This window comes from Vipera berus, assembly GCF_964194415.1.
Source record: "Vipera berus genome assembly, chromosome: Z".
Classification (NCBI taxonomy): domain Eukaryota; kingdom Metazoa; phylum Chordata; class Lepidosauria; order Squamata; family Viperidae; genus Vipera; species Vipera berus.
This window is the reverse complement of record NC_138205.1, coordinates 49,936,110-49,955,826: the sequence shown is the minus strand read 5'-3', so window position 1 is coordinate 49,955,826 and position 19,717 is coordinate 49,936,110. Positions and strand designations below refer to the sequence as shown.

The 19,717-nt window shown below is 44.6% G+C and overlaps 1 protein-coding gene across 1 annotated transcript in view; it reads left to right on the top strand.

The window, feature by feature from the left end:
• The window catches only part of KCNH6 (potassium voltage-gated channel subfamily H member 6), a gene marked incomplete at its 5' end in the record, with an annotated part of 131,285 nt that overhangs the window by 18,521 nt on the left and 93,047 nt on the right, over positions 1-19,717 (top strand). Inside the window, one exon of the mRNA XM_081344614.1 lies at positions 16,202-16,432. Coding sequence (XP_081200740.1) covers positions 16,202-16,432 — 231 coding nt within the window. The remainder of the gene's footprint in view (positions 1-16,201; positions 16,433-19,717) is intronic.

The following is a 19,717-nucleotide window of genomic DNA, read 5'->3' as shown; positions in this document are numbered from 1 at the left end:
GCCTCATGCTGCTAACTTCTTTGTAGGCTCTGGGACTGGTCCTCAGGGTGGGTGGTCTCTAGCATGGCTTGCTAGGCAGACCAAGAGGGGGGAACGCGGTCCCTGCCAGTCGCTGTGCTGGCTTCACCCCCTAATGACTTCAGGCTCTTATGAAGAAGCAACATCCCATCATCGTTGCCAGTGTTGTGTAGCTAGTTCTTTGCAGGCAATAAGCGAGACGGAAGGTTACAAACAAGAACATGCTTTATTTAGGCAAACAGAAACAGAACTGAAACAGTGGCTGCTGCACTGCTACTTATACGGTTGGACACTAGGCGGCAGCCAATAGGTTTAAAGGAAGCCATTCCCGCCCAAGTCAACGAATGATCTTCTTGGAGACAGCAAGTCTAGCTTAGTCATTGACCGTTACACTGACACACCATTGAGCAACCTTAAAGCAGCATTCTAACAGAAATGTGAATCTGTGTAAAGATCCCAATACATTACACACACCATTGCACTCATTTCACATGCTAGTAAAGTTATGCTTAAACTCCTACAAACTAGACTCCAGCAGTATGTGGATCGAGAACTACCAGAAGAACAGAAAGGGTTTCAAAGAGGCAGAGGAACTAGAGATCAAATTGCCTACATACGCTGGATCATGGAGAAAGCTAGGGAGTTCCAGAAAAACATCTACTTCTGCTTCATTGACTATACTAAAGCCTTTGATTGTGTGGATCACAACAAATTGTGGCAAGTTCTTAAAAAGTTGGGAGTACCAGACCATCTTATTTGTCTTTTGAGAAACCTATATGCGGGTCAAGAAGCAACAGTGAGAACTGGACACAGAACCACTGATTGGTTCAAAATTGGGAAAGGAGTCCAGCAAGGCTGTATACTGTCGCCCTGCCTATTTAACTTACAGAGCACATCATGAGAAAGACAGGGCTAGATGAATCAAAAGTTGGAATTAAGATTGTTTGGAGAAATATCAACAACCTAAGATATGCAGATGATACCACTCTAATGTCAGAAAGTGAAGAGGAACTAAAGAGCCTCTTGATGCGGATGAAGAAGGAGAGTGCAAAAGTGGGCTTGAAACTCAACATTAAGAAAACCAAGGTCATGGAATCCAGCCCTCTCAATTCCTGGCAAATAGATGGGGAAGAAATGGAGGTAGTGACAGATTTTATTTTCCTGGGCTCCAAGATCACCACAGATGGGGACTGCAGCCAAGAAATTAAAAGACGCTTGCTCCTTGGGAGGAAAACCGTGGCAAATCTAGACAATACACTAAAAAGCAGAGGCATCATCCTGCCAACAAAAGTGCATATAGTCAAGACTATGGTCTTCCCAGTTGCAATGTATGGCTGTGAAAGCTGGACCATAAGAAAGGTCAAGCGCCAAAGAATTGAGGCCTTTGAGCTATGGTGCTGGAGAAGACTCCTGCGAGTCCCCTGGACTGCAAGGTGATCAAACTGGTCAGTCCTAGAGGATATCAACCCTGACTGCTCTTTAGAAGGCCAGATCCTGAAGTTCAAACTCAAATAATTTGGCTACCTAATGAGAAGGAAGGACTCACTGGAGAAGAGCCTAATGCTGGGAAAGGTTGAGGGCAATAGAAGAAGGGGACGACAGAGAATGAGGTGGCTGGATGGAGTCACTGAAGCAGTAGGCGTGAGCGTAAATGGATTCCAGAAGATGGTAGAGGACAGGAAAGCCTGGAGGAACATTGTCCATGGGGCCACGATGGGTCAGACACGACTTCACAACTAATAACAACAATGGGAAAATAGAACTGTTTAATATCTTCTTTGTACCTATCTTCTTTTAGAAGAGGGAGTTAATCTGTCAAAAAGGTATTCAAGGAAAATATGCAGCATTTAGGGGAAAAATCACAATTTATCACAAGTCAGTTCAGAATAAATTTTATTACAGAATGATTAGTTTGGTAAACCACAAGGCAACACGATAATTGTAATGTAATGTATAATGTACCAAGTTTCAGGAAGGTGTTTGATATAGCCTCTCATGATACCAAGTTGTTTAGATCTTCTGCAAGCAAGGTGTCATAAAAACACTTCTAAATAAATTAATAGATTACTTTGTGACTACAATGGCTAAAAGTAGGTCATGTATATTATGATCTAAAGCAGGGGTGAGGAACTGTGGCTTTTTTATGACCTGTGGACTTCAACCTCCTAGAATTCCTGAGCCAGCATAATATGCAATCTGTGGATCTGCAACTGGTTGAACAACCACATGCAAGGTCCTTGTAAACAGTACTGTCCTGCCCTGGAAGGAAATATCAAGTAGGATCCTGCAGTAGCATTAAAAGTAAGAAAAGACAGATTACAATGACCTGAGCTGTTATGTCTGAAACAGTTTTCCTAGAAGTGGTATACTGCCCCTTATTGGAAATTTTCAAGTTCTCAAATTATCTGTTGAGAAAAAATTGGTGGCTTCCTATTTTGAACAGGAGATTGGATGATTTAGGTCCTCCACAAAGCATACATTCTAGAATCATAGGTTTATTCAGCAGTAAGTCCCACTGTTTTCAGTGGCACCTACTTCTAAGTGAGCATGTATAAAATAGTATAAAATAGCGCTTTCAAGAAAACAAGAAGTCAATCTCCTTTTTTGTGGAGATAAGCAGCGGATAACATATGGACAATTAACTAATACATACAAAAACAATTAAATTATAAAGTGGAGAAACTGCTATTTTAAAGGCATGTATTAAACAGCAAGATTGATCTTGCTGTTTAATTATTGAATAATTGAAGTAAAATTAACATACTGTATAAGAGCAGCCTTTGCTAGACCCAAAAGTATCCATTTTTATAGGGGATCCACCAGATGATTTCAAAAAGTCCATGCACACGCAAAAAAGCAATGATTTCTTATCACATACACACCCCTCCAACAAAGTGTAATTATTTCCACCTTGAACATGAGGGTTCCATTTAGTTACCACTACTTCCAGATGGAGATATGCCTGTCCCTCAAGAACAGACATGTCAAACACAAGGCCCGGGGGCTGGATCCGGCCCGCGAAGTGGTTTCATGTGGCCCGCGAAGCCATCCTGGAAACAGTGAGGAAACGGCCCCCATTGCCTTGGCCCTGGCCCAGAGACCCTCCTTCTGCCAGAGACCCTCAGATCTGCCCCACTCCTGCCCAGGCCCCCATAGGCACCCTTGATGCGAACGATGTAGAGCTGGCCACGCCCACCCAGTAGGCCATACACACACTAGCCACACCCACCCAGTAGGCCATGCCCACCCAGGCCACACCCACCCGGTCCCCTGAGGGCAACCGCAATGCTGATGCGGCCCTCAATGAAATTGAGTTTGACACCCCTGCTCAAGAATATATGACTGTTTAATGTCAGCTAAGAAAATAGCCATTGCTATATCTTGCAAATGTAAATCTGTGGGTTATGCATTGTGTAAGGTGTAAAGATGTTCTTTTAGTTTGGATTGATCCTGTTCTAGTACTCTAGTACAGAAGCAAAAAGAAATACAGGGAGTCCTTGACTTATAACCACAACTGAGACGAAATTTTCTGTTGCTAAGTGAGACATTTGTTAGGTGAATTTTGCTCCATTTTACAACCTTTCTTGCCACAGGTGACAAGTGAATCATTGAAGCTGTTAAATGAGTAAGAGGTTGTTAAATGAATCCGGCTTCCCCCTGACTTTGCTTGTCAGAAAGTCGCAAAGGGGGATCACATGACCTTGGTATGCTGCAGCCATCATAAATGTGAACCAGTTGCCAAGCATCCAAATTTTGATCATGTGACCATGGGGATCGTGCAATGGTCATAAGTGTGAAAAACAGTCATGTCACTTTTTCCAGTGCCACTGTAATTTTGAATGCTCACTACATGAACTGTTGTAATTCAAGGACTACCTCTACATTCTTATGTAAATCCTTCAAAGTCCCACCAAAGATAAATTGTTCACCTTTTAGAGTGTTTGAATATTAATCAGGGATTATGAGAACACAAATGACCATTTCTGTATGAATCCTAAGAAAAGGAGTTTTGTAACATTGCTAAAACCTACCACAAATCATTCAATAGCTGCCAGTTCTAGATTAGCCAACAAAGGCTTTCCCATTTTCTCATCAGTTTACCTGGAATAGACTTTGAATTTAATTGATCTTTTTAAAGAATTGCATTAAATTATGTTTTCTTAATTTGAGGAAAGTGTAACAATGTACTTTTGAGGTACTTTTGTTAAGGATTAGCAATTTTACATGTGCTTTTTCTTTAAAAAAATTGTTTTGTATGCCATTGAGGCCTGATGACTTGTGATTTTATAATTTGGCATTTGGGCTTACAGTTTTTTGAGCTGTTTGAGTCTGTTATTCTACCAATTTCCCACAAAAAAGAAATAGAAATCAATGTAAAAAATTTTTACGTGAACACACAGGTGGTTTTTCAGCTTTTCTACAGCCTTTAGTAAACTTTTTGTTGCTCAGTGACTTTTCTGTTGGTTTGCTGTTTCTTATATATGTAATCATTTTTAACTATTGTATTAGTAATCACCTTAGTGTTTTAACAGTGATGATTCTGATTATCTCAATTATTCTTACATATTTTAACATGACAAGTATTCCAATAAATGATTGAATAAACATCCTTCCATTATGCTGATGCTAACTATGAATTATACATATTATAGCACAATATCTGATGGACCTTAGTTTGAGGGAAGTTTCTTTTAAGAACTAATAAAAATGCACTGAATATACAGATAGTCCTTGACTTAACAATCACAAATGAGCCTGAATTTTGTTTGTAAGTAACTGCTGTTGTAAGTCAGGTTACCAAGTGACCTGACTCAATTTTATGACTATTTTATGACAGTTATTAAGTAAGTCACCACAGGAATCACACAGTCAGAAATACAAAACTACCCATCATAAGCCCAATAGGTGTTTTTTTTTTACCAGAAAATGGCAAAAAAAGTTATAAAACACAAACATGAGACCACAGGTCACCGAAACCAGTCATAAATACAAGCTAAGTCAGGGGTCTTCAAACTTGGCCCTTTTATGACTTGTGGACTTCAACTCCCAGAATTCCTCAGCCAGCGTGCTGAGGTCATGTGACTGCAGGAACAGTGCAGCAATCATAACTTCCTGGATGGTCATAAGTAGCTTTTTTCTGTCATAGCTTCAAACAATCATAAGTCAGAGACAGGCTTATTTTTTTTTTTAGTTATCCATCACTGAAGGCAATTCTGCATTGCAGACTAAGCTGCTTGTCTCTCATGATGCTCCCTGCTGTTTCTTAAATCAAATTTTGAAATCCTGGACTGCGGGGGATTAGCAATGGGGTTTGCTCAGGGTGGACTGCATCTACCACAAGAGCCAGGTGGTTGTTCCTCTGCTACTTGCCCTTCCCACCATGTAGGAAAGGCGAGCCTCGGTGTGCGCTGATTTTCCAGGGCCTCCTTGCTTTTCCTTTTAGGGATTTCTCTCCTTATTAGTCCTTGCACCTTTCCTTTGCCTTCCTTCACAGATGTTTGCACATATAAATGCCTTCCCATCCCTTTTTCCACATTATCTCATTTTCCTTTCTCGCTTTATAATAACATTCCTGTTTTGATGCTACAGTAATTAAAGCAACAGGGACAACTTGTTCCTTCATTCTAAAATCACCGTTGTGTAAATGGAAACGACATGTAGCTTCATAGGAACAAAAAACTAATGCTCCCATTTCCAACATAAATATGCATATTGTAAAACTAAGGGAAGACGAACTTGATTTATTATCACAATTGAGTCCAAAATTTTTGTTGCAAAGAGTGATAGTTGTTAAGTGAGTTTTTCTCCATTTTACAACATTTCTTGCTATAGTTGTTAAGTAAATCACTGAGTTGTTAAGCAAAGTGAATCTGGCTTCCTCATTGACTTTGCTTGTCAGAAGATCACAAAAGGGGATCACATGATCCTGGGACACTGCAACCATCATAAATATGAATCAGTTGCCAGGTGTCTGAATTTTGATCATGTGACCATGGGGATGCTGCAGCAGTCATAAGCATGAAAAATGGTCTTGTCACTTTTTCAGTGCCATAGTAACTTTGAAAGGTTGTAAGTCAAGGACCACCTGTAGTGAGTGCAGGAGACAAGAAAGCAAGGGGAGTACACTTCATCCATCCTGGTCAGAAACTGAATGCATGTCTAATGGGAGATGTAAGAATTTGGAGGGAGCATAAGTCTCCAGTGGTGAGGATAGTGCAGTGATTTAACAGGCCATTGATGGATCAATCACATCCTTATTAAAAATGCAGAGAACATAGCAGAGAAAGTAGGTCAAAATGGCTGCACAGGCAGTCACCAGTCACTGGGAGGGGAGGGTCATGCAGCCTATCAGAATTGAGGCTAGTCCAAAACAAAGCACTGGAAACCATCTGAAAGGCTTAAGACGTCTCAAATTAAAAAAAAACCAACTGTTTTAAATCAAGCTTATAAAACACAGGTGTGGGAAGCATGGGCAGTGGACTGGGAGTGGCAGGAGGACAGCATCATTGATTTCTTCATTCCTGCGAGCAGATGGGGATCCATACTAGCAATGGGACAAGCAGAAAGTGTCAATGTACCACCTGTGTGCTTCTTTTTCTTTATCTCATCTGAACATGGCATTTATATCCTACTTAGTTAGGCATGGCTAAATGTTTCATGTGTTTTGGTGCAACTCTCTACAATACCCATGATTAGGGATTTAAAAGAAACATGGTTCTGCTAGGAGCAAATCTGCTTCTTACAGCAACAGTATTATTGATCTTTCTTCAAAAAACAATAACAAAGAACAATGTGATGAGGATAGAAATCTCTTCCCTCCTTCTCAAAACAAGTGAATCACTCCATTCATCTCTACCTGCAATCTAGCTCAGAAGTATCCATGGAGGAAGAGTCAAAAAAAGCAAGATGGCCGACCCTTTTCTGGGTGCATTGACATCATACAACCATAGAAAACTGGTAGGAGCTGCATTGCAATATCACCATCTTGCCCATTTTGAGACCTCCAATTGACACCACAGATTTGATTGTCTTCTTTTCATCTGCTGATATTTTGAAAATTTCTACTTCTGCAAGACACAATGATCATAGAGTCCGCTCAGAAAAGAAACCTAATTTTTTGAAGCCAGCAAGGAAGAGAGATTTTCAAGAAATGTTTCTACAACATAAAGACTCCCAGCACAGACATCAATGCTAAATTCTTATTGTCTGGTCACTAAGTCTTGCAAAAACTAAGATTTGTAATAACTGGCTGTGACTATAATGCTGGTAAGTCAAGAGGAGGTACAGAGGCACTTCCTTAGCAATCTGATGTGAATGGAAGAGTGAGTTATACTTATTTATATCCCGCCTTTATTTCTACAAATAACTCAAGGCAGCAAACATATTCAACACAATTTTGTCCTCCTATTTTCCCCACAACAATAACCCTTTATGGTGTGTTATGTATCCAGGTGCAGGCATCTGCATAGCAGCAGCCACCAGGGGGCGTTGGCCTGGACGGTTTTGGCGGGAAACCTAGTTTCGGCGTGAAACCTAGGGCCAACCCCATTGGCCAGCCGCCTACCTGACCAGGTATATAAGGAGGCCAGGTAGCCCTTGTTCTTCAATACGAACCCCCCCAAATAAAGAGCTGAACTCGTACTCCGGCTGGCGTCTCTTCCTTGCGTTGGACCCACTACATTACAGTGGCGACGAAGGTGGGATCCTGCCAACAGAAGAGCTGAAGTCACTAGGGGGAACGCACCGCGAGCTGAAGGGAAAGAAGCATCTTTTCCTTTGTCCCCCCCGACACGACCGCCAGCCACCGTGAGCAGCACAGACCAACACCGGTCACTGCATCTGAGATGAAAGACCAGCAACCCCGACAACCGACCTAGTGATGGCACGGACTGGACAACCCCACGAATTCGACACCCACCACCTCGAGAAATGGGCCCGATACCTGTCGCACGCCAAGCTGTACATGCGGTTCAACCAAATCTCGGAGGACGGCTCAAAGGCGGCCGCCCTGCTCTGCATAGGGGGACCCGCACTCCTCAAGGTCACCGCAAATCTGTTCGCCCCAGAGGCCATCGATACCGTCTCTTACCAGGACCTCGTGGCCAAGCTAAATGCCAACTTCCAACCCCGGTTGTCCAAACTGGCTTCGAGGTTGCAGTTCGAGAAGAGGGACCAGCGTCCCGGTGAGTCTGGGGCCGAATACATCGCTGCCCTGCGAGAAGCCGCCGTCGCCTGCAAGTTTTCGAACCTGGAGGAGCAGCTATGAGACAGGCTGGTCTGCAGCCTACGAGACACGAGGCTGCAGGAACGCCTGTTCGCAAAGGAGGAAATCTCACTCCAGGAGGCCCAGGACGCCATCCTGGCCCACGAAGCGGCCTGCGGGGTTGTCCAGGCCATTCAAGAGTCCAGAACAGGCAGCCAGACAGCCAGCATCCACCAGCAAGTCGTCGCAGCCGAGGACGAGGAGGACGAACGAAGCATCGACCTCCTCCGGCGGAAATCGACCACCGACCAATGAGGTGGGCACCAGGACAAGCCCAAACCGGCCAACAACTCACAGAAGTGCGCAGGCTGCGGCGGAAACCACGTGCGCAGTTTCTGCAAGTTCCAGTCAGCCACGTGTCGGGCCTGCAAGAAGACAGGCCACATAGCCGCGGTCTGTCGTAGCCGCCGCACCCGAGAGGAGATCCACGAGCTGTGCCAGAAGGAGTCGCTGTTGAGAGGTACTGGGGCCCCAATCCAAATTAAAATTGGCCATGTCAAGAGCTGGCTGGGCGTATACCACACGTGTAGCCGCCGGCTGCTCAGACCCAAAATTAGATTAACAATCCGCTTGCAGGGTGTCCCCTGTAGCATGGAGCTTGACTCCGGATCAGCGGTCTCCGTCATTTCGGACGAGACCTTTAACTATATTAATAGCCAGAGCAAGCAGCGGGTTCAATTGCAGCCCTCAAAATTAGCCTTGACCGACTTCCAAAATTCGCCGGTCAAGGTAAAGGGGGAGGCCACCGTTTCCGTGGGGTTTAAGAGTCGTGAAGGGCACTTGGAGGTCATAGTGGTAGAGGGCCGGAGAGCCAGTCTAGTCAGCCTAGACTGATTTGAGGCCCTGGGAATCACCGTCTCTGGGATCCACCGGATCCAGGGGGAATCCATCGAGGCCGTCTGCCCCCCCATCTCCTTCAAGTTAAACCCAAACATTTCCCCCATTAGGGTCAGGCCGCGGCGAGTCCCCTTCGCGCTCAAGCACAAGATTGAGTGCGAACTGGACAAGCTGGTGGCCCAGGGAATCTTAGAGCCCGTAGACGGGGGAGAGTGGGAGACCCCAATAGTCACCCCACTTAAGGCCAACGGGGAGGTGAGGATCTGCGCCGACTACAAGTGTTCGGTGAACCATGCCCTAACCCCGCATGCTTACCCGGTCCCCACGGTCAGCCATGTTCTTGCTTCTCTCCAAGGCGGCACCATCTTTGCAAGGCTCGATCTTGCGCAGGTGTACCAGCAACTCACAGTTACCAGGCCAACAGCTGACACTCAGACAATAGTGACGCACAGGGGAGCGTTCAGGGTAAACAGGCTGCAGTTTGGGATCAGCATAGCTCCAGGCATCTTCCAGGAAATCATGGAGAAAACGCTCAGGGGCATCCCAGGAGTCTGCCCTTATTTTTATGACGTCCTGATTGCTGAGGGAGGTACTATCCAGGCTGCACACTGCTGGCCTCAAACTAAAGAGGGAAAAGTGCAGCATTGGTGTCCCTTCCACGGAGTTCCTGGGATTCAGGTTAGATGCCAAGGGGATCCACCCCACAGAGTCCAAGGTAAGGGCAATCAAACTGGCACCCATACCCAAGAACAAGGCAGAGCTACAGGCATTCCTGGGCCTGCTCAACTTCTATCACACCTTCCTGCCCCACAAGGCAGCCATTGCAGAACCACTGCACAGGTTATTGGACAAGAAGGAAGCATGGGTCTGGACTTCCGTCCATGATCAAAGTTTCAGAGCTTTAAAAGCGCTACTGTCTGACAAGTCCACAGTAACACCCTTCATCGAAACAAAGCCCATATGCATCGCGTGCAATGCATCCCCTTATGGCGTGGGCGCAGTACTAAGTCACCTCAAGCCTAATGAGGCTCAAATTCCCATAGCCTACTATTCCAAGACGCTGTCTGGAGCAGAGAGGAACTATGCCCAAATAGATAGGAAAGCCCTGGCAATCGTGGCAGGAATTAAGAAGTTCCACGATTATCTGTATGGCAGGGAGTTCACTGTCTACACAGACCACAAACCACTCCTAGGCCTGTTCACAACGGACAAGCAGACACCCCAAATTCTATCTCCCAGAATGCTCCGGTGGTCCATCTTCCTTGCAGCTTACAATTGCAAGCTGGTGCACCAGCCAGGGAAGGAGATGGGCCATGCAGACGGTCTAAGTAGGCTACCCATAGACACCACTGAACCAGACCCGGTCCCAGCAACACAGATCCTAGCTCTGCAGGAACTACCTGAATGCCTAGTACATGCCAAGGACATTGCAACCAGCACAGCCTCTGACAACATCATGAGCAGGGTACACTCATGGGTTTGCACGGGGTGGCAAGACAAGTCCCTAGGGCCTGAATTCCAGGCCTACTTCGCCAGGCGACACGAGCTCTCCACGCACCGGGGTTGCCTCCTTTGGGGAAGCAGGGTCATCATTCCCACAGCAGGGTACTGGAATCCTTACATGAGGGACATCCGGGTGTGGTTAGGATGAAGGCACTGGCCAGAAGCTACCTCTGGTGGGCAGGGCTGGACAAGGACATTGAGGAATGGGTCAAGGCCTGCTACACATGTCAGAGATCCAGGCCAGAAATGCCACATGCCCCAGTACACAGGTGGGAGGCCACACACACACACCCTGGTCCCGCATTCACATCGACTATGCGGGGCCTTTCCAGGGCCAACTGTTCTTAGTGGTAGTGGACAGCCACTCTAAGTGGCTGGAGGTAGTCCCTGTTCCCAACATGACCCTGGCAAGGACAATCCAGGTGCACAGAGCCCTCTTTGCCACACACGGCCTCCCCGACGTAATTGTATCTGATAACGGGCCTCAGTTTACCGCTAATGATTTCCAGGCGTTCTTGAAGGCAAATTGGATTAGACACGCCACCTCTGCGCCCTTCCAGCCATCGACTAACGGGCAAGCTGAACGGATGGTAAGGACGACCAAGGACGCACTCCGGCGCATCATCAGCGGGGACTGGCATCACAGACTGGCAAAATTCCTGCTCGCCCAACACACCACACCTTGTGTGGCCACCGGGAAGAGCCCAGCAGAACTATGATGGGGATGGCGCCTCATCACCAAGCTTGACCGTTTGCACCCTGACCGGGTGGCAGCAAAGACGGACAGGCCTGCATCACACAGGGTACTCAACGTGGGGGACCTGGTTTCGGCAAGGAATTATGGGGCAGGACACACATGGATTCCGGGGACAGTGGTTGACAAAACGGGGCCTCTATCCTACATCGTAGGGGTGGAGGGGGATCGACACATCAGGTGTCATATTGACCAGCTCAGAGGAAGGGTCCCTGAGTGCACCACACATGCCCAACCTGACAATGATACCCCAGAAGAGGCCAGACCAACCAGGAACCACACGGACCCTGAACCTGAGGAAGACGGCTTCCTACAGCCAGCCCTGCAGCAACAGCAGGGCATCATCGGTGGCAGGAACCTGGCAACTGGGCTTAACCCAGCGCAAGAGCACCGCAAGACAGAGAGGCGGGGCCAGGGAGAAGCCACGCCCAGACGGTCCACCAGACCCCACAGGACACCTGCGTACCTAGCAGACTATGTGTGCAAGTGACCCCAATACATCGTATACATTATGCATGCATTGTACATAGTTATGTGTGTTATAGTTATAGGAGGTTCTTCTCTAAGGGGGGAGGGGTGTTATGTATCCAGGTGCAGGCATCTGCATAGCAGCAGCCACCAGGGGGCATTGGCCTGGACGGTTTCAGCGGGAAACCCAGTTTCGGCGGGAAACCTAGGGCCAACCCCATTGGCCAGCCGCCTACCTGACCAGGTATATAAGGAGGCCATGTAGCCCTTGTTCTTCAGTACGAACCCCCCCCCAAATAAAGAGCTGAACTCGTACTCTGGCTGGCGTCTCTTCCTTGCGTCGGACCCACTACATTACATGGTGGGCTGGGCTAAGTGACTGGTCCAAAGTCACCCAGCTGGCTTTCCTAGCTAAGGCTGGATTTAAACTCAGGGTCTCCAGTTTTAATCATTAGATCAAACTGACTAAAATATCAAACATATTATAATACAGTAAACTCCAGTGTATTCAGATAAAGTGGAGGGGAAACAGAAATTATAATTTTTTAATATTGGAATGGTCTTTAAATCAAATGTATGGTCAGAGGACAAGGCACAGAAGTAAACCACTACATGTATTAAATCAATCAGGAAGATAAGTAAAAAGCATTAAAAGTAAATAAATACAAATCTGCTTAGGGAAAACAAATTAACAAGACTGCTGTACAATTAATGGTCCCACAGTAACAGAGATTGCTAGTAATTTGGCTATCCTTTTGGATATATTTATTGAGCTGTCAGCTAAATGGAAGCAAGTGTTCTCCTCAGCCAATCTTGCATGACCATGAGTCAGAAAAGAATTATTAATTCAATGGCCTTCTCCTGTAAAAGCAGCGTTACCAAAAGACATGTAAAACAATTTATGTGTCCTCCAGAGGCATAGGCAAAGACATTCTTGAACTGGAACATTGTGAAATCTTCTGGCCTTATATCAAGTTAGGGTAAAAGCTGCCCTGTGAGATGGACAAAGGATGTTTGCTAAGCTTTTTACATGAGAAGATAATATCCTAAAGACAGCATACCAAGGTGTAGCATGGCATAACAAGCAGGGACAAGTCCTGCTGAATACCTATATCAAGAGTGCTTTGCTTCAAATTTAACCTGGGCTAGGAGTGATCAAATAGTTAACAGAAAAACTGTAATAGCAGGATCTCCCCCTTATAAAATCAAGGGGGCAAGGTATGATCAAAGAAGTGTAATTTAATCCAGAATTTCAGATAACAGAATCGCATAAAAGTTTCAAAAGAAATTAACTCAGATTCCAGCCTTATCAGGTAGCTGGAGCTATTCTTGGATACTCAGAACAATTTTGGAGTGAACATCCAATGGGATTTGGGTTATGATGAAGCAAAAATCTGCACTATGCAACAGCTGATAACTAATTTCTTGGTTCTAAAGATTCTAATGGCTGCTATTATTTCCATTTAAAAGCCAATGGGCCTGAGCACTAATAGTCATAGGTCTCTAACCTTTCCAGCTCAGCGGACCAGTGGAAGTGGTAGTGGCAACAGGGGAGGGGAAAGAGTGGATGGTTTTGCACTCGCCATGCCATTTTCACAAATGCAGTTCCATATGCGTGTGCACACACATGCTTGCCCACCACTTCTGCAGTCTAGTTCCGAACAGGCCACAGCCTGGCACTGAGCTGCAGCCTGGGGGATGGGGACCCGTCCTTACTGTACTATTCATTCCAGGAGGCCAATGCTTGGAGGCTGCACTAATACAGATCTGTTGAAATTTAAGCAAGTGAGCAAACCCCTCACTCACTAGCACTGATGAGATTGCCAAGTCAGGTAATGAAATGTTTGCAAGCAAACAACCAAATTCAGAGAGTATCTGTCAGAATCCATTTATATCACATTCATAAATGTATGTTTAAAACATTATCCCCCACCCCTGGATTCTGCCATCTCCCGAGGAAGGAGGAGCGGATGTGGATTCAGCCTGCCTTAGGTTATTTCAAAGACCAAGGAAACCTTTTGAACTGGGGGAACAAAGGGGAGGGTTAAGGAAGAAGGCATCTGGCCTGTGTCTCTATTTGAATCTGTAAAGGAAGAAGGCAATAACCATAAAGATCCAAAGTTCCCTTTTTCCCACAAAAGCGATGACACGAAGTAAATGATGGGGGACTGACCAAATGGGGTTGAGGGAAGGGGGGTTGAACCAGGAACTCTTTATAAACTTTCAATCTGTAAAACAATACCAGGTCCTGTCTTGTATTTCCACAACCAAACATGTCCTAGTAAAAATTCCTTTTGGACTAGAGCTGACTCCAAGAGTTTTTGTTTTCCTAAGACGTGGATTGGGGTGGGTATCATTTAATTTTCTATTAAATGTATCATTTAATTTTCTATTAAATGATGTAAAATGATGTAAAAACATTTTTAAAGAGATTTTTTAAAAATTACTATTTCACAGTATATTTTTCTATACCAGTCAGGTAACCAAGATGTGGCATAGAGTTTATTGATTGCACTTTTCAAGATAATTGATTAAATATTTTTTCAAACCCTTCCTATGTCCCATTTTGTTCCTGAGATTATCAGAAAGCTGTTCCAATCTATTTCTGCTTGAAGGGAAGAATCTATATGAGTAAACAATGCCAAAATTGGCCCATATCAATCCACACTCAACAGAAGCAATTCTACTGATGTTAAAGTTTTTAAGTTGTGTGATTAATTTTGCAATCTCAGTTGGGAAGACTGATGGCCAATTTGGCATGACATCAAGGCTGAAAGTCAATAGGGGAGGAGTCATTGCTAACTGAATGAATGTCTATGTGCATCTGTGAATTCACCAGGAAATGCTGCATGTAAGACTTCATGACATAAATGTTACTCATACCTGTTACAGTTAAAGCTCAGGTTCTTTTGGTTTGGTCACGTTTGAGCTTGAAAGATTTTCCCGTTTTGTATAGCTTATTAAATCATCATCATTGCAAGCTTATAATCAGAGAACCTAATATATAGTGCTCGACTTATAACACCATTGGACCTGGAATTTCCATTGCAAGTCATTGTGATTAGAAGTCGAATTAGCACCAATTTTATGGCAGTTTTTATGGTGATTATTTAGTGAATCACCATGATTATTAAATGAATCCAGTTTCTCCAATGGGCTTGCATTGCCAGAAATAAGTAAAAAGTTTACAAATCATGATTGCATGACCATAGAACATTGCAACCAGTTGTAAATGCAACTCAATTGCCAAGCTCCTAAATTATAATCACATGGCTGCAGGGGTGGTACAACTGCCATGCGAATACATATTGTAAGTAACATTTTTCAAGGCTGTTGTAACTTTGAACCGTCATTAAACATATGATTGTAAGTCGAGGACTACATGTAATAAATATAATAAGCTAATAAATAAAAGGAACAAAGTGGCAATCAGATCGATATTATTGTTCAGCCATAAATGAACAAGAAAAGTAGAAGCACAAAATCAACAACCTAAGAAAATACATCAGAATTGTAGTCAGAAAAAAAGTTACAAACAATAATATTGTATTTAATAGTACTGCATTTACTTTCTAATCAATTTTATTGATTAATCAAAATCGATTAATCAAAATCAATATTTTGGAGTAATGTTTTACATAACATTTAAGATAAGGCAGAGAATGTGACAAATTTGTTTAATTGCTTGAAACTACAACTGAAATGTAGTTCTTTGTGGAAACAATAGCTTCCTGATTTTATGATGCAATATCCAACTGAAGAATATACTCAACAATTTAGAGTATATAAAAAGGAAACGTGTATACAATTTGTACATTAGGTGAAACATATGAATGTGTTTGTAAATTTTAATGAGAAATTATTTGTTTAAAAAAAATTAATTTCTACTTTGACCTTGTTCCTAAGTTAAGACTTTAAGTATTGAATCAACATGTTAGGGAAAATTAATCCATGGACTAAGCTTCCAAAGTAATTGACATAATTCAGGTTTGAATATTTTTTTAAAAGCAGAATGCAAATTTTAAATTTTAAAAAGGCAGTTGGACTTGAGCTACCTAAAAAAAGAAAGAAAGAACATGGCAAGAAGATTCTCAGAAGGTAATTTTGGGTAATACGATGAGAAGAGAGAAGGAACACCTTAGTTCGTGCACCTTCCATTAACATCTTACGATCATACCTGTGCAATAACATTGGTTCATTCTACAGACCTGGTAAATAGGTATGTAGGTTATTTTTGTTCCATGAAGTAGGTTGATATAAATTGCTATTTGTCCCCTTCAACCCTTTTATTCTGGTTTGGTTAACAGTTTAACAGTTTAATGGTAATCTTTGGCATTTTCTCCCATTTTCCTCCTTAGATCGCAAGTTTATTATTGCCAATGCCCAGATGGAGAATTATGCTATCATTTACTGCAATGATGGTTTCTGTGAGATGTTTGGCTACTCTCGGGTAGAAGTTATGCAAAGGCCTTGCAGCTGCAATTTCCTCACTGGGCCTGACACCACACCCAACTCCATTGCGCAGCTGGGACAAGCATTGCTTGGATCTGAGGAATGTAAACTGGAGATCCTCTACTACAGGAAAGACAGTAAGCATTCATAACATTTCTTTATTTTCTAGTCCCAGGTACTTGCCATTTTCTTTTTTAGGATTCAAATATTTGGATAGTATTATATGGTCTGGACAGGACTGTAATATTAAGCGAACAATACCACTACATAAATATCCAATGAACACAGAGGCAGATATTACTGTATGAAATAAATATGGCTTGAAAGCCAGTATTGAAAATTCAAAACGAAGATGATTACTTTACAGAGGTCTCTAAATTATGGCAAACAGCAATGCCTTATATATAGGAATAATGATTTTACTATGCAGTTATGTCTGATTTTAATAACTTAAATAGCCTCCAGATCACTTATCTCCTACCCGCTTTTAAGCTAAGAGGAAATGTGAAGTCCAAAATCAGAAGATGAAAAAAACATCCTTGCAAATGAATCAATTGTGTCCATAGTTTAGGTACAAGAATATTATAAATCTTGAGCAGTCACTTGACTTCTAGCTTAGTTCCACAGTTATTTTCAAAGTTCCTGCCTCCTGATACTAGTAATGAATCTAATATTTTGCACCAGCAAGATTAATATTTTGCACTAGTCAGTTGAGTAATTTGCAACTGACTTAATACCTCACTCATTATTGCTGAAATGTACCTAAACATAGAGCACAGAATCATAGGACTGAAAGGGATTTCAGAAGTGTTCTGGTGCAACCCATTGCTCAAGGAAGGAGACCTTATTCCAGAATAATGTCCAATCTCTTAAAAATCTCCAGTGATACAGAATCTGCAGCTTCTGGAGGCAAGCCATTCCACTGATTAATTGTTCTCACCAACAGGAAATTCCACCTAATTCTAGCTTGGACTCTTTGATAAGCTTCCATCTGTTACTTCTTCTCTTGCCCTCGGTGCTTTGGAGAATAGGTTATAGTTTTACATGAAATTATCCCTCTGTTGATGCAACCTAGGACTGCATTAGCTTTTTTTGGCAACTGCAGTGCACTGCTAGCTCATATCTAACTCTGGCTCTACTAAGACATCTAGATCTGTCTCACAATTGCTACTATTGAGCCAGATACCACCTATCCTATATCTGTTTGTTTGTTTTTTTCTTGCCTATGTGTAGGACCAGGGCTTTTTTTCTCATAGAACGCTCAGAACGGCGTTCCGGCACCTTTTTTTGGGGGAAAAAATACCTTTTCAACAAGCTGTGTAGCAATTCCTATTGGCTTTCAAAATCCAATAGAGGGAGCTCTATTGGATTTTGAAAGCCAATTGCTGCTGAGCCCGCCAAAAAACCCGGCCAGCAAACTTTGCACAAAGAAGTTGTCTGCAGCGAAGGCTAGTTGTCAGGAACTTTGCACCATCTCAACTGGGTAAATAAGAAAGGGCAAGGAGTGGGAGGTGGGTTTTGCAGAGTGCATGTGCAATTCTTCCTTATGCTCACCTGTCAGCCAGATGGTGGCCTACCCGGTGCTGGACCTGGGGGGTAGTTAGCGTGTGTCTCCGAACCATATCCACATTGGTCTTTCCCGGCTGTGCCTTCCTTGTGTGATGAAACCCAGACACGGAGCTGCAGCTGGCATTGTTGCTAGAGGGGGACCAAATGGGCAGCGCAGCTGAACCCCAGGGGCTGGGGAGGGAGCTCAGGGAGGCAGCCTGGGGTATCTGTGTCAGACACCTCGCAGTCCTGCAGCCCATATATAGCCACAATGTCCAGGAAGTCCCCCAGCGGGTGCCCAGCTTCCTTGGCATGGTGGGGAAGGCAGGGGGCTTGGCTTGCTGTAGACCAGGCTGCTGCAGGGCGCCGCCACAGCCCCCATCATGCAGCCGCTGCCCAGGGCCGGTCCCACCCAGCCAGCGGTATCGTGGAGTGTGCTGGCCTAGCCGGCGCAGGCGGGCTCCATCCAGGAGGCAGCGACGGCCCCGGCAGGCAAGTGGAGGAGTGTCCGCCAGGCTCCCGGCTGCCCCGGCCGCTATTTGTAGTCTGGGAAGATGTTTGCGGGCTTCTACACCCTGGAGGCGCCCGCCAGCGTCTGAGCGGTGGGCCGTTCTCGCCGCCGCCCTGGACAGCCCAGCCGGAGGTGAAGCGGGCGGCCCATGGAATGCCATCATGTCTGGTTGTGCGCGCAGCGGCGGCAGATCACGCAAGAGCAGCTCCGGCTGCACAACTCAGAGCTCTCCAAGCGGCTGATCGCTGCTTGGCAGCGCCTCGACACCGCCCAAAAGCAACCCTTGGGCGGCGTCGAGGCGATGCAAAGCAGCGCTCAGCCGCTTGGAGAGCTCTGAGTTGTGCAGCCGGAGCTGCTCTTGCACGATCCCTTGCTAAAAGAGAAAGCAGGCTGAAACGGAGTGAGGGAGATTGCCAGGAATGCAAATCGGCTGATCTGGCGCTGCTGCAATCTCCCTCGTTTCAGCCTGCTTTCTCTTGTAGCAAGGGAAGCTGAAACCGAGTGAGGGAGATTGCAGGAGCACGAGATCAGCCGATTCGCGTTCCTGGCAATCTCTCTTGCTCCGTTTTAGCTTGCTTTCTGCAAGAGAAAGCCGGGCCGCAGGGCCACCTCCGCAGGTACTGCTCTAATGTGGAGAGGGAAGGACAAAGAGGGAGGGAAGGAAGAAAGGAAGGAATGAAAGAAGGAAGGGACAATGGGAGAGGGAGGGAGAGAGAGAAATAGAGAGAAAGAGGGAGAGAGAGAGAAGGAGAAAGGGAGGGAGAGAGAAGGAGAAAGAAAGGGAGAGAAATAGAGGGAGAGAGAGAAAGGGAGAGGGAAAGAGAGGGAGAGAAAGAAAGAAAGAAAGAAAGAAAGAAAGAAAGAAAGAAAGAAAGAAAGAAAGAAAGAAAGAAAGAAAGAAAGAAAGGGAGAGAGAGACAAGGAGAAAGGAAGAGGGAGGGAAATAGAGGGAGAGAAAGGGAGAAATAGAGGGAAAGAAAAATAGGGAGAGAAAGGGAGAGAGAGAAGGAGAAAGAAAGGGAGGGAAATGGAGATAGAAAGAGGGAGAAATAGAGGGAAAGAGAAAAATAGGGAGAGAGAGAGAAAGAGGGACAGAGAGGAGAGAGAAAGAAAGAGGGAGGGGGAGGGAGGGAGAGAAAGAGAAGGAGAGAGAGAGAAATTAAATTAGTAACATGATTATTAAGTGAATCTGGTTTCCCCACTAACTTTGCTTGTCAGAAGGTTGCAAAAGGCAATCACATGACCCTGGAACAATGTGACCATCATAAATATGAATCGATTGCCAAGCATCCAAATGTAAATCACATGACCCTGGGGATGCTGCAACGGTCATAAGTGTGAAAAATGGTCATAAGTCACTTTT